The sequence below is a fragment of the Cebus imitator genome, unplaced genomic scaffold (genome assembly GCF_001604975.1).
Source record: "Cebus imitator isolate Cc_AM_T3 unplaced genomic scaffold, Cebus_imitator-1.0 Scaffold216, whole genome shotgun sequence".
NCBI classification, from domain to species: domain Eukaryota; kingdom Metazoa; phylum Chordata; class Mammalia; order Primates; family Cebidae; genus Cebus; species Cebus imitator.
The window spans coordinates 3,265,752-3,280,697 of NW_016107531.1; the positions used below are offsets into that span (position 1 = coordinate 3,265,752).

At 43.6% G+C, this 14,946-nt stretch overlaps 1 protein-coding gene across 8 annotated transcripts in view; it reads left to right on the top strand.

Annotated features, from left to right (window-relative positions):
- MAPKAP1 (MAPK associated protein 1) overlaps positions 1 to 14,946 on the top strand; it is a 267,937-nt gene that overhangs the window by 216,934 nt on the left and 36,057 nt on the right. For all 8 annotated transcript variants that reach the window (XM_037745939.1, XM_037745940.1, XM_017549141.2 and 5 more), the window contains one exon: positions 2,070 to 2,210. In XM_037745939.1, the coding sequence (XP_037601867.1) occupies positions 2,070 to 2,210 (141 nt within the window). The remainder of the gene's footprint in view (positions 1 to 2,069; positions 2,211 to 14,946) is intronic.

Consider the following 14,946-nt stretch of genomic DNA (forward strand, 5'->3'; position numbering starts at 1 on the left):
GTAATTGGCATTTTAGCATAATGAGCTGTTACCTCCTTCCAAATCAAATACCTGCAATATTTAGAAAACACTAATTAGTAAAGAAAACAGAAATTCTTGAGCTCAGAGCTAACTTTTATCTAATAATAGCATTTTCTCAAGAAAGATTACTTTAAATGATTTTTAAAACATTAAAAGATTTTAATATTTTACCAAAATTCTCTGTAATTCTCATGTATAAGAAGTTCTAAAATAGAAATAAAACATGTTTTGACAGTTATGTTTCAGTAAAAATCAGGATTGGAAAAAGAGAATGATTATTCTAAACTCCAAATCCTAGCCAGCCCCTCAGTTTGGGATTTGGATGTTACCCAGGAGACAGTGGTAATCAGGATCATGGCATTTCTGTCCAAAATCGTAGGTGCTGCAAAGAAAGGAAATGGGCTGCCCAGTGGCCATTGCAGATGTGGAGTGAAGCTCTGCAGTGTCCTGGAGATGTGATGTTAGTTAAGTTACTCTGTCTCACTGACCCTTACCTTCCTGTGAACATGGCACCTGGTATTCATTCAGTACATGTTTATTGAGCTCTTGTTTTATCCTCTGAATGGTATCACTGGCAATATCTGAGTTGCAGTGGTGAGAAAGGGGTCCCTTTGCTCTTGGGGTTTACAGTCTAATGGCAGAGACAGACATGACTGACACTTGTTAAGCACTCATATATACTAGCTGTTATTTATTTAGCAAAATTTAGTGAGAGCATACCAGTTGCCTCTACTGCTTGCAGAAGATGTAAAGATGAATAAGAAATTTTCCTGACTTTCACAAAGCTTCCAGATTAGGACAGAGCATCCACTAAGCAATTCTAGTGCAAGGCTGAATCTAATCCACTCTGATATTAGAAGAAAAATAGTCACAGCTGTTATGAAGCACATTATGTATTCTTTACCTAAATTTTGATATTCTGTGAATGGCAAAAACTGAAACTCAGAGAAATAAAGTCAGTTGTCTAAGATCATACAGCAAATTAGAGGCAGAACTGGGAGTTGAGGCCATGCTGTCTGGCTCCAGGGTCCAGTATAAACCAACTTTTATGGAATTCACTGCCAGTAAGAACCCTCAGAAAAGATTTCACAGGAGAGGGAGAGTTTGAGCTAGCCTAGCGAGGGGTAGGGGGATCTCGGCAGGTCTGGGTGAGGATGGGAGGGCTGTTCTATGCCAAGGGCAGCATGTGAGCAAAGGCCCAGAATTATAAAACCCTGAACCACTGTGCAGTCTGAGGGGTTTGAGAGGGCTGAGAGAACGTATGTGTGAGAAGCGGGAAGAATATTAGAAAGTGTGTTTCAGACATATTATGGGCTGCCCTAATTGCCTGACTAAAAAAAAGTGTGCTTCATTCAGGAAGCTGTGGAGCCAGGGAAGATTTTGAGCACCAGGCTTCTTATCTGCATCCAGTGTCACATATCAAGAGTACTTAGGATGCAGAGGGTGCTTTCTGAGCATTTGATGAATGAATGAATGATCCAACCTTTAGAAAAATGAATCAGAAAGCCTGTCTGGACTGCAGAAGGGGAGCCTGGTGACCAGAAGGCCATTGATGAGACTGTCACACCCAAGAACCAGCAGGTGCCCCCTGAGCCAGTGAAGGCTGTGGGGCGCAGGGCGAGAGGCAATAAAGAAGACGGTTTAGGAATCTTGGAAAGGACAGAGATTCTTCAAGGAATGTGGATTACTTTTGTGGTCAGGAAAATCACATGTAGAAAAAAACAAGAAGCGTGACAGCACCCATGCTCTTGTGGTTTTGACTCACTACTGCGGACTGAGCCTGCTGAGAGCAAGCAGGAATTTTTCTATCCCTCTATCCCTGCTGCCCAGCCAAGGACCTGCCATAGTGTTTGTGGAATTAATTGTTGAATGATTAATATGTTACCATTCTCTGTTTACTGGAATGGCATTATTAAGTCATCGCTCAGCCTTTTCTTCTCCAAATTAAATAGCCTATATTATTTTAATTTATCCCAAAGCATTTTAAGGAGACACCATTTGCCAAGCCTCATGTATCTTTATGTGTTAAACTGCCTTTTCCTCCCCAGGTTCAAGGGCAGACGGGGTTCTTGAGGAGGATTCGCAAATTGACATAGCCACAGTACAGGATATGCTTAGCAGCCACCATTACAAGTCATTCAAAGTCAGCATGATCCACAGACTGCGATTCACAACCGACGTACAGCTAGGTAAGTGTGTGAGCAGATGATGAGCTGGCTTGTCATGTCAGCAGTCAATGTAGAAATGGGGAAAGAAACAACATACAACTTTTATGTGACCGGAATGACTAAAGGTAATTTGTTTTCTGAGAAAATGTTTAAACAATGAAATTTGAAGTACATCCTTTTTCCCACTTGAGTGCTCTGTCTTGTCTTCTTTTTTATGAAGCAGAAGATTAGAAATAGAACTAACCTGAGACTCTTTTCAAACTGATTGACTTCGGTGAAGTTCCATAATTCTTTTCATTCTGTAATTCTCTTGCCTGCTATCCTTAGAACTGCTTTGTGACGGTGCCACCTGCCTGTTCTCACTCAGCCTACTCATTGCATATTCATTCAGGCCTTTATTCTGGAAGCTTTTTAATGATCTCAGAAGGTATATTTGGATCTTCATCATATAGTTTGGAACTAACTTTCAACTAATACTTGGGATTAATTTGTTCTAATTATGTGCTAAACTTCTGTTTTTGCTTAAACCTAACAGGAGTAGGAAGTGTCATAGTAAGCAACATACAATTGATACATCACAGCATCATCATCGCTGCCTTCTATAGGTGTCTGCTGGGCATTAGTCACTGCGTTAAGAGCTTTACATGTACTACTTAACTACCTAAAAGGCAGATATTCTTACTGTTCCCATCTAACAGAGGGAGTAATTGAGGTGCAGAACAGTAAAGTCTCATGCCCAACTCACACAGTGGGTAGGTGGTGGTGTCAGGAGCAAACCCTGGTCCAACCAACTCCAGTGCACCTGCTTCCTAACAAAGGGTCTCCCACATACAGCCAAGGGAGAGGAAGAATGGGTAGCGATGCCAGGCTCGCCCAGGGAGCTGAGCTGCACCCTGTCTCTGCCACACTTTCCTGTGTCTCCTTTTAACTTTAAGGCTCATTTATTTTATGTTTCTCACAAATGCTTTGTGTGTTTGTCATAATAAAATCTTTTCTAATGTTGACATTAGTTTGAATCTGGCTAACTCATAAGAAGCCTCAAAAATCTCCTCACATGTTCCTTCCCAACTTGACTGACAGGAACTTCCAGTATGCTGACAATACAGCTTAGTGATTAAGAGACGGGCAAGAGAATCACAAATGGTTTAAATTGTGCTCTATCAATAGACAGCCATGTAACCTTAAGCAAGTGTCTTAATCTTTCTGAGCCTCAATTCTATCCTGTTTAAATGGGAATGTTAGTAGTACCAATGCCTCAGGGTTGCTGTGGGGAACAAGTGAGATCCCACATGGAAAGCAGAGTGCGGGGCCTGCAATTGTAAACTTCCCTACATGAGAGCTGTTAGTGAAGAGGCGGTAGAGTGTAGCACTCAGAGGCCTCACTCAGAAGTCAGAGGACCAGCTGCAAACCCTGCTCGTTTATTAGCTGTATCACTATCAGCAAATAATTTAGAGCCCCGGTTTCCTTATCTGTAAAAATAAAGATAATAATAAGACCCTATCTCATCGAGTAACTGTGAGGATGGAATGTCACAGCACGTGAAGAGAGCTTAGAAAGGCGCCTGGCATCTAGCAGGTGCCCAATGAACATTATAGCTGCCAAGATAACGATGATTCCAGCAGACTGACCAGATGAGGCAATACTCAGTAACTTCCAGCCAAAACAGACCCCACCTTTTTCCCCCTCTGCGTTAAATCCTCACCTAATGTCATCAATAGGCTCTTGGAAACTGTAACTTTAAGTGAAATGACATTTAAAAAACTGATTTTTTTCCCTATCATTATAACAAAATGACATTGAACAAAATGATGTACATCATTTCACTTGAATTTTCCAAGAACCTATGAATGATAGTAAGCGAGGACTTACTGTACCTGTTCCTACTCACAAAACCCTAAAATATCTAAAGTGGTGAAATTGCCTATTTAGTGTTGATTCTTAAATCATAAAGTCATTCAGCATTGTTCCTTCTGGGGATGTTTTTCCTCTGTATTTCAGAAATAAAAATAATAAGACTGGTCAAAAAGAAGCCAGTTCTCAAAAATAAAAGAGTACATACTATATGATTCAATTTATGTAACATTCACAAATACAAGGAAATAGTCTTATGTAAGAAGTAATGTTGCTGGTTATTCCAGGGGTAAAATGGTAGTAGTGGCTGGGGAGGGGCTTCTGGGGAGCTGGAAAGGGTCTGTTTCTTGATCTGGGTGCTGATTACATGGGTCTGCAGACTTTGTGGAAAAATCACGGTATATATACGCATGATTTGTACACTTTCTCTGTGTGTACTCTCTCCCTTCCTCCCTTCCTTCTCTCGCTTTGTCACCCAGGCTGGAGTGCAGTGGCACAATCTTGGCTCACTGCAACCTCTACCTCCCAGGTTCAAGTGATTCTCCTGCCTCAGCCTCCCAAATAGCTGGGATTACAGGCGCTAACCACCATGCTCAGCTAATTTTTTTGTATTTTTAGTAGAAACGGGAGTTTTACTGTGTTGGCCAGGCTGGTCTCGAATTCCTGACCTCAGGTGTTCCACCTGCCTTGGCCTCCCAAAGTACTGAGATTACAAGTGTGAGCCACCGCACCTGGCCACACTTTGAACATATGAAAGTAAGAATGCTACTCAAACATCCAGTTTGTGTTTAGCTGTGGTACTTGCCCACTAGCAAAGGCTCTGCTTTTTCTGAATGGGTCCACTTTTAAGAAGCACAATAAGTAGGCCAGGCACCGTGGCTCATGCCTGTAATCCCACACTTTGGGAGGCCAAGGTGGGCAGATCACTTGAGCTCAGGTGTTCAGAACCAGCCTGGACAACATGGTGAGACTCCATCTCTACAAAAAATACAAAAATAGCCAGGTGTGGTAGTACTTGCCTGTAGTCCCAGCTACTCAGGAGGCTGAGGTGGGAGGATCACTTGAGCCTGGGAGGTTAAGGCTGCAGCGAGCTGTCATCACACCATTGCACTCCAGCCTGAGCAACAGAGTGAGACTCTGTCTCAAAGGAAAAAAAGAAGCCCAGTAAGTAGCCCAACTGTGATCTAGACAGAGGTCCAAAGCAAGGTCCCAGGCGAGCATAGTCAGCAAATCCATCCCTGCCCATTTCCCAGTGTGAAAAGCGCTGCCTTGGAATGGTAACCAACATCGTGGGCTTCCTTCCCCACTTTCTTCCAAAGACAAAAAGACAAATGTTAATTCATCAGAGTTTGACTTGTAAATTCTTTCGAAGAAAAAAGTCCACAAAAGGCTCTGTGGGATGATCCCAAGCTCTGCAGTCAGTCAGCACTGGGTTCGAATCCCAGCCTTGCCACTTACCTGCAGTGTCACCTGGACGAGTTTTCACTTTTCAATCTAGTTTTTTCCATGTATGAAATGGGGATAATAATGTTTACCTTTTAGGATTCTATGAAAGTGGCTCATAGAAGCATATTCTAAGTGGTAGTTTATCGTAGTGTTATTGTCATTGTCATTATGTTTTGCTTATTGCCCTCTCTCCCGGTCCACCATCTTGAAAGTATTGAACCAGATCACTCAAATTAGGGGGTGACTCTCCTGGCAGAGTCTCACTTGTGGCCACAATGGAGACTTGTCAGGTAGACATGAATAATGACAGTGATGCAAGTACCTCCTGGTTCTCGGAAGCGAGGTGACTGGAGGCTGGGGCGTCACCTCCGAATACTTCCAGTGGCACACATGGCGCCCTCTGGTGGAGAGTCACATCTCGGAGGGGCTTCTAAAAGAGATGTCTAAACATTTGTTTCTATTATCGAACTTCAGTCTTTAGCATTGTAAGCCAAAATTTCATTAATTAGTCCTAAGGAATTTTGTGACAATCAGACAAACTGTGCCCATGACTATTACATCATGCACTGAATAAATAAGCCCATTTTCCCTTCCTGTGTAGATTACACAGGTATGTAATTGAAGACCCTCTCTCCCTCCTTACAAAGCGGATATCACCCCCACATTCTAACAACAACAACAACAAAAAAGCCACACATAGCAGTCCAGAAATTCTTTCCTCCTGAAGCATTCTACTGCCAAGAGTAGGGAGGCAAACAGCACACCCTGTATGAGTATTCAAGTGAGCAACTGGATTCTGAGATGGGTAAATAATTTATTTTATTTCACCTGACTAGCCAGGTGCTTCAGATCCTTCCTGACACTGATGGATGGTCTCCTCCACCCATCCATCCTGTGTCAATCAGAACAGAGATTCCTCTTGGCCCCTGTGGCAACATCTTTTAAGTGGAAAGTGAGTGTGTGTGCCATTTGCCCAGCATCCCTGCTGATTCTGCAGAAAACCACTCGTCCATGCTGAGTTAGTGGTAGCAAGAGCCGCAGCTGAGGATCGGAATCCCCAGGCTCTGCAGTGCCACCACAGCTGCTTGTCTTCTGATGGGGTGGTACTGGCCACCGTTCCATTTGTTTCTGAGAAAATCAAGGGATGAGAGACTCAAACTTTGATCTGCAACACCCCCGAATTTAAACCGATTTTCCACCAAACTTTTCTGTGTCCAAAAAACTCTATTAATGAAACATGTGACACAGCTGTAGTCTTTTAAAATAATAGTAATAAGAAATAGAATTTTTACAAAGCAGTTACTATCAAGTGCTTACTGCGTGCCAAGCACTTTGCTAATCACTCTCTTTGCATGCACTGTTGCCTAAAATTCAAGCACTATTATTAGATAGTACTGGTTTTATCACCATTTTTTATGCGATGGAACCGGAGTGTAGGAAAAATCTAATAAGTACGCAAGCTGGAATCAGAATCCAAGACTTGAATCAGGTTGAGTCCTTAGCCTAACTAGTATGCCTTGGATGCAAATCATTGTGCTGATTCTCCATGGAATTATGACAGTTTATAATACACCAAGAGCTTTCTCCCTGATTACCTCATCTAATCCACGCAGCATATTGATATTGTTGTTCCCACTTCAGGACTGAGAAAACTGAGGCTTGGAGAAGTTTGGAAGAACATGGTCTATGTAAAGCACTGAGTGTTGAGAGGTGCATAGCTGTTACTTAGTACTAACCTCCCACCCCTCAGCCATTAGATATACGGCGAGATATCTAGTTCCAGCAGAACTGAGGCAGAAACCCAAGCCCATACACCATACCCAATCTGTCCCACCACAGGGGCCTCAGTCATTAATAATCAACCCCCAGACCAGGCAGGATGGCTCGCATCTGTAATCCCAGCACTTTGAGAGGCCAAGGTGAGAGGATTGCATGTGGCCAGGAATTCAAGACCAGTCTGGACAACATGACAAAACCCTGTCTCTACAAAACATTTAAAAACCTTATCTGGGTATGGTGGTGCATGCCTGTAGTCCTAGCTGTTCAGGATACTGAGGCAGGAAGATCCCTTGAGCCCAGGAGTTCAAAGCTGCATTGAGCTGGGATCGTGCCGTTGCACTCCAACCTGGGTAACAGAGCAAGACCCTGTCTCTATAAATAAATATGTGTATATTTTATATATATATAAAACAACTCAAAGGAAGTGATTACTTCTAACTGGCCAGTTCCAAAACTTGTGCATATTCCTGCTCTTCTCCCACCCCTAGTACCTGGAGATGGACGTCCATGTACTGCAATATCCTCCCCATCTTTCCTTTAGACATTGTTTGTCAGCCACTGCACTTCCTCCCTCTGGGCCCAGACCTAACCTCAGAATCCATTCCAACACAGTCCTTTAAGCAACCCCTACCTGTCAATTGAAGGTAGTTCTTAAATTGAAGCCTGTCCACCACTCCTGCTCTGCCAGCCCACAATCTTAACAAACAAAGTCATTCTAAATAATTCCTGTATTTCTCTAAAACATTCTTGGAATATTTCATCTTGTCTGCTTTCTCTCTGTCCTAAAAAGTACAAATATCCTTCAAGTGTAGCCCTTACTTGAGATTCTACCAAGCTGAGGTTATTTCCATTAGCTTGATCTCCCATATACCTGATTCTGTGTGCACCACTTGAGGGAGGTCATGCACTGAGACATGTGCCACACAAACATGCAAAGGCTGGTAGGGGAAAGTAGGTTAGGGGAACACTGAAGCAGAATGAGTCAAGTGGTGACTGCAGCCACAATGTAAGAAACCCATAGTATATTATCAATAAGCGCTTCTTGGCTGGCTGACAGAAGCTAAATTAGAATGCACCAGCCAAGGGAATGCACAGAAGCCAATGCAAGAACCATGGTAGAGAGGGCCAAGACATCCCCACAGTGATGCCTCGTGCATGCAGAGCGCCTCGGGGCAGTGGGTCCGACCCTGACAGTGTATCAGTCACCCAGTCCCTGGCCTCATCCCAGACCTCCTGCCTCAGTACTTCCCCTAGATTGTGGTATTTGGGGGACACAAACTCACAGTGTTGAAAGGACTCTCTTACCCCTTATCTTTGTCCAAGATTGTTTTTACTGACTGGGGAGATCAACCTCGATTTTCTGATTCAGTTTCATGCTGAGAAGTGGCTTAACAGTTGCACCACTTGTACTCACTTGGTTCATTTGCCTCATCATTTATCAGTGTAGACCCTTCCCATGTCACTGAAGGGATCTGTTACTGAACACATAAGATACCGTGAATTCAATTTTATCAGAATCCCATCTATAACCTAATAAAATAATTCCGTATAGGGTATACAGAGTCTGTATAGGATTTATAGAAAAATGATAGAAAACGACTTCTACTAAAAGGTTCTGTGGTTACTTCCATTATCTCTTCATAAAACTATCCAATATGTATAATCATAAGACTTGTGATTATGGTAGTTATTTATCAAAACATTGAGTACAATACCACATGTCCTAGAGAAGGCAAAAAGGTTTCGTCTCATAAACTGGCTCCAATCAAGTTTGTAACAGCTGCCCAGAGCGTTATGCTGAGGCAGCATCTCCAGCTGTGTCTAACCGCAACATGAAGAAACTCTGTGATTGATTAAAAATGTCTGCCCTGGGCCTGAGCATGATGAGAGGCAGCATATTTGCCATTTCTTGTCTTCCCTGCCTTATCTTTCCTACCGCAGTGATTATTTAACCCACTAGTCAATAACCACAGGCCAGCACTCAAAGGAAGACTTTATTACGTTGTTAAATATACAGCATGCAAACTTAAGAAACACAATAACAACAGAAGAGTGAGTGAAAGCATCAGTGGTGGCCTGGACTGCCTCATTCCTCAGGCCCACTCTCAGGCTAAACATGGTTCTGGGTGGCCGCATGAATAAAACATTTGTCCTTGTTAGTTTTCAGTGGGGTACCTGTGGGGTACAGTTCAAGTAACCACATAATCTGAACATGCATGTCCTTAGGAAGTGGATTAATCTTCCTTCCATGTTTCCGTTTCACTTTCCCATTGAACACTAAGGAGGTGCCCTTCTCCATTCCAAGACATGATCGGAAGGAGACATGTATCACCTTTAACTCAGAAATCCCTAGATCATTCAGTAATTTGAAGATGGCAATTCAGATATTAAATGATTGATTGTTCAGTCCCTATTGTGACAGCATTTCCTGAACCAAACTTTGGAATTGACTTATACTAATGAACTGTTGAGGCAGAGGATGCATACTATCAAGACTGCTTCCAGAAAACTCTGTTACCATTTTAGTGCTTAATGCAGTGATTGGCTTAGGGAAAAATCACCTAACTAGGAATATTGGAAATGCTGGGGGCTTTTCCTAAGGCATATCTTCCTCTAGCTGCTCCCAGAGCCACCTTTTTGAGAATTCCTGTGGAGTAATCCAGGGTTATTAATGACAATGTATCGGGTTCCTCAGGTGGTTGAGAAAGAATTGAGCATTGGAAGAAGTTGCAAAGCACTGGTGTGATGGAATTAATGGGAGTCGGATTCATGAGAGTTCACCCAGAGTTCTGTGCTCCTTTGATCACTTCCTTATCTTTGGCACCTGAGCTCCAACAGCACAGCAGGGCCTGAACATGGGGAAGATCAGGTTTTCCCCATTCTTCAAGTGATTTGTAAATTATCTTAGGGCCTACTTCTTCGTCGCTGATCTTGTAAGCTCACCTGAGGTATCCATTTACTGAGAGTATTTAGTTTGGTGATCTGTCTCGTGCAGAATCTTTGTAAATGCCTTCTCTGCAGAAAGAACTTAGCCCTCAGCCAAAGACAGATCTTTCTGGGATTAAACAGTCCCAGGTCTCATTTCGTAAGCTCTGTCCTGGTGCCTTGTCCTGTGCTGACTGCTGCTCTGCATTCATTCATGTCCAGGCCACCTCTTGGTTTGCGTGCCAAGCCTAACAGTCTAGTCAGGTACGCTCAGACTTGTCATTGAGTCTCTTACTGACCACATATTAGAATTGGCAGCTTTTAGCTGTGGTTCCCAAACCGTTTCAGAATGGTTAGTCCCTTGAATGGAACCAGTGATCCCGGGGCCTAGTACCCCACTTGATCTCAAGAAAGTAAAGCTCTACTGGGTTTAATTTTAGTTGTGACCGAAATATGGTTTTGTCATCTATTTTAGGTGCCTTAAGTTGCTGGAGACAGCGCTTTTTGTATTGTAATACATTTGATTAGTGTGTGAATACACAGGACTCTTGCAAGGCAGGTGAGCCGCTCTGTTTAAGCCCTGGCCTGGTAGTATAGGGATATGAATTACGGTTATAGCTCTGTCATTAATGGGTGACATCAGATAAGTCATGTCCGAGCCCTGAGCCTCAATTTCTTCATATGGAGAATGAAAACCCCAGACTAGGTGATCTCTAAGGTCTCATTAAGCCCAAACAGCCTATGTGTCTGATCTTGTGTGTAAATTCAGACAAGTTTCAAAGACTTCCCTGACTGCTCTGTGGATGCTATTGATTGGCTGTGTATATTCAGCAAAATCCACTCTGGCGAAGAGTTGTTCGGTGGCACTCCCCAGGGGCTTTTCCAGGCTTTCGTAGGCTCTAGGTAACCTGAAGACAAGAGGATTGTAGAAATGTATAAAAAGCTGCTCCAGGATTTAACAACAGTGGGACATTTGTAGCCTTAGATTCAAAGCTGTAGGAAATTGATGAATGAACCACAGCTCATGATGTCTGAGCAAATAAACAATAACTTAGAAAATATACTAAGATATGGAATGTTAAATGCCTTAATTTTTGCCAAAGTGGTGTTTTAGCTTTTTTGAGGGGTACTTTAAGAGTACCTTAGGGGAGGATGTACCTCCCAAGAGTCAAGCATTCTTGTCTGGGACAGCAGGAAACAGCTGGCAAGTCAGAACCCACCAGACAGCTAGACCTGGACTTCAACCCAAGCTCTCCAGTTTACTAACTTGATTCACCATAGCTAGTACACCATTTCATCTTTCTGAGGTTCATCTTTAATAATAATTTCAGTGGTAATTGAGCTCTTATTATGTGCCAATGTGTGCTAAGTTTTTATGTACTTATACCATTCCATCTCATGACACCCAGGAAGTTGGTACTGTTGTTACCTCCATTTTACAGAGGAGGATGCTCAGGCTCACGGAGCAGTGACTGTGCCCAGGATAACACCAGTTGGGATATGTCAGCACAATCAGGGCCTCCAAACTGGTGGCCCGGAAACCCAGTAGGATGAGGATTCCCTAGCACAAAAGTTTCCACAACTCCAGATCTGAGAATATTCTTCCTGATTTGAATTGAACTCTTGGAGATTGTGGGGAAGAGATATGCCAGTGACACTTGGTGGTGGGAGGTTACTGGAGGATTTGTGGGGATGAAGGCATCGGTCTCCCCAGCTGGATCCTGGTGCTCCCCAGACCGGAAGAAGGTCCAGGGAGAATTATTCTCGCCCTCCAATCCTAGGGCCAGGCAGGTCCTTTATTCACCTCCCTCTCAGGACTCCCTGAGCTCCCCAGACTCGACCCTCATCACTGAGTCTACGTCACATCCTTAACGCAGTGCCTGACTTCTGATAATAATGATCATTAGAAGGAGTAATATTCATCACTAGCTATGTATCAGGCACAATTCCAAGCCCTTGTCATGCCTTATTTCACTTGATCCTCACAACAAGCCCATGAGGCATCTTATTATCATCTTGATTTTATAGAAATTTTTCCAAAGTCATGTAGTTAGGAAGTAGGAAAGCTGACATTTGAACAGAGGGATTTCTGACTCCAGAGTTCCCATTCCTAAGCCCTCTCTACTGCTGCCTTTAAATGTAAGATGGGCTAATACTGCCTTCCTAATTAGAGGTGTTGTAAGCTCTCAATAAGCTGCTGTGCACAAAAGGACCTAGTGGGGGGGCTCCCCAGAATGGGTGCTCAGTCTGTGTGAGAGGAAGATGCTACCCTGTGCTAATTTCCTTTTATGGAAATATTTTGGTTAGTTAAAGAAGACAGGGGGTCTCCTTGTGAAAACTCTAAAGCCTTGCACAAATAGTTTCCCCAGAGAGCTATATACACATTTAGAGTTGCGTTTTGTTTATTTTGAGCTGTCTTGTTAAGGAAGGATTTATATGCTGGCGTTGATGTAGGACAGCAATCAGGCGGTGTTTTCTGTCTTTGACAGTTGGTGTGATAGTTTGCTTCCAGTGAAGTTTGACTCACTGTATCTGGAAGCTGCCAGAAGTGGGAGCATGAAAAGGTCATGACAGATGGCTGTGGATAAGTGGTTAGGGGAGAGAGCTGGTAAGGGAGACAAACTGTCTCCCTTGTTTCCAAGAGAGGGGGCTGACCCTGGCTGCTCCCGGCCAGCCCCCTTGCTCTTTTCTTCCCCACCTGCCAGAGCTGGAAAGAAGCCTGCGAGGCTCCACCTTTGAGAGGGACACCAGGTTGGGTATAGTGTAGCTCATGAGCCCTTCCCAGCAGTGCAGCCCTTCCCAGCAACGCAGCCCCTGGCGTACCACCAGAACTGCCAGAAGTTCTGCTCAAGAATGCTAGAAGGAAGTGTCCTTTCATTGAGAATCACTTCACCATTAGCAAGACTTCAGCATACTTATTCTTCTCCACATTTTAACAGGTACTGAATTCTGAAATGGAAACCAAAAATGTCAGCTTTTAAAGTGATGTTTGTTTTTATTTTTGGTGAAATGTTTATTTTGGAAAAAATACAGAAAAAGAAAGGATATAATTCCACTAACTAGAGTTGACCACTGTTACCAGTTTTTGGAACATATCCTTTTGATATCTTTTCTATAAATGTTTTTCCCATCCTTTTCACTTAGTATTGTGTTATAAGATTTTTTCGAGTCAAAACTTTCCATGGTTATGTTGTATTTTATCATTGTTGGGTCAGCTATTCCTCTATTATTGGCCACTTCAGTTGGAGAAATGTCCATGTAACAAAAGGCAGTTTCTCTCATTTCCTTGGAAATACACATGTGCTTCAAATTACTTAAAACAGTGCATACGTGACACTGTAAGGAGTGCCTTACCGTTCCTTTAATGACTTTACGCAAAAACTTTAGCCAAGGAAATCAAAACTGTGCTCAGTGGTCAGAAAGAAGACTGTTGATCGGATTTCATGCTCCAGTTTGCCATGTAAGAACAAAAAATAGATATGTGCATTTATTGGCACTTTTCAACATTTATTTCTTCCTTGGTGAAAATTGAGAGAGAAGACTGAGGACTCCTTGGGCAGAGTTCATGACTCAAACTGATGAGGCTGTGCAGAGCAGCAAAAAGAACCAGGATTTGAGAACCTGCTCTGGATTTGAACAGTGGCTTTTCCACTTAGAAACTCCCTGACCTTAGGCAAGCACCTTCCCTTTCCTGGAATATGTTATGTAAAACATTTAGCATGGTTCTTCCAGAATAGTGTATTGGCTAAGGAGACATATTCTGGAACCAGACCTCCTGAGTTCAAATTCCAGCTTTGCCACTAATGAGCTGGGTAATCTCAGGCAAGTTACTTAACCTCGCTGTGTTTCTGTTCTCTCGTCAATAGACTAGGGATGAACATAGTAGCCACTTCATAAGGTTATTAGGAGATTTGAGTCCATGCACACAGTGGATTTCGAACCATGCTGGCACGTTGTTGATGCCATTTAGTGTTAGCTTTTATGTTAATACTGGAGGTGCTCAGTGAATGGTGCCTGTAACTGGCATCACTGTTGGGCCTTAGGAGAAAATTGTACTGAATGATCCCTGGTGCCCAAGCCTGCTGAAGCAGAAATGGCAGTGAGCCTGCTAGGGTTGCACGTTTGCTCTTTGCCTGGGCCTTTACCTTAAGAAGCGGGACTGTGCATGCAGCCGCCCTCTTCCCCCAGTGTTCCGCTGTCACAGGGAGACAGTGCGGCTTCTGCCCACAACCCATTCACTCCCCTTAGCATAGAAAAGAGGCAGTGGGCCAGGCACAGTAGCTCACGCCTGTAATCCCAGCGCTTTGGGAGGCCAAGGTGGGCAGATCACCTGAGGTCAGGTGTTTGAAACCAGCCTGACTAACATAGAGAAACCTCATCCCTATTAAAAATACAAAATTAGCCAGGCATGGGGGCGCATGCCTGTAATCCCAGCTACTCGGGAGGCTGAGGCCGGAGAACCGCTTGCCCAGGAGGCAGAGGTTGTGGTGAGCTGAGGTCTTGCCACTGCACTCCAACCTGGGTGACAAGAGCAAAACTCCTCAAAAAAAAAAGAGAGACGGCAGTGACAAGTGGGGCACTACTCGACCTCCGCACTGGAGACCCCACTAGCCTGGCTTCCACAGCCTCTTCCCCCCGCATTACCTCAGTGATGCCCCAGAATCCTCTCTGACTCCCCCTTCTCCCTCATACCCCATGTGCGGTCATTTGCCTACTCCTAGTGCTTTTGTCTTTAATACGCTCATCCCCACTGCA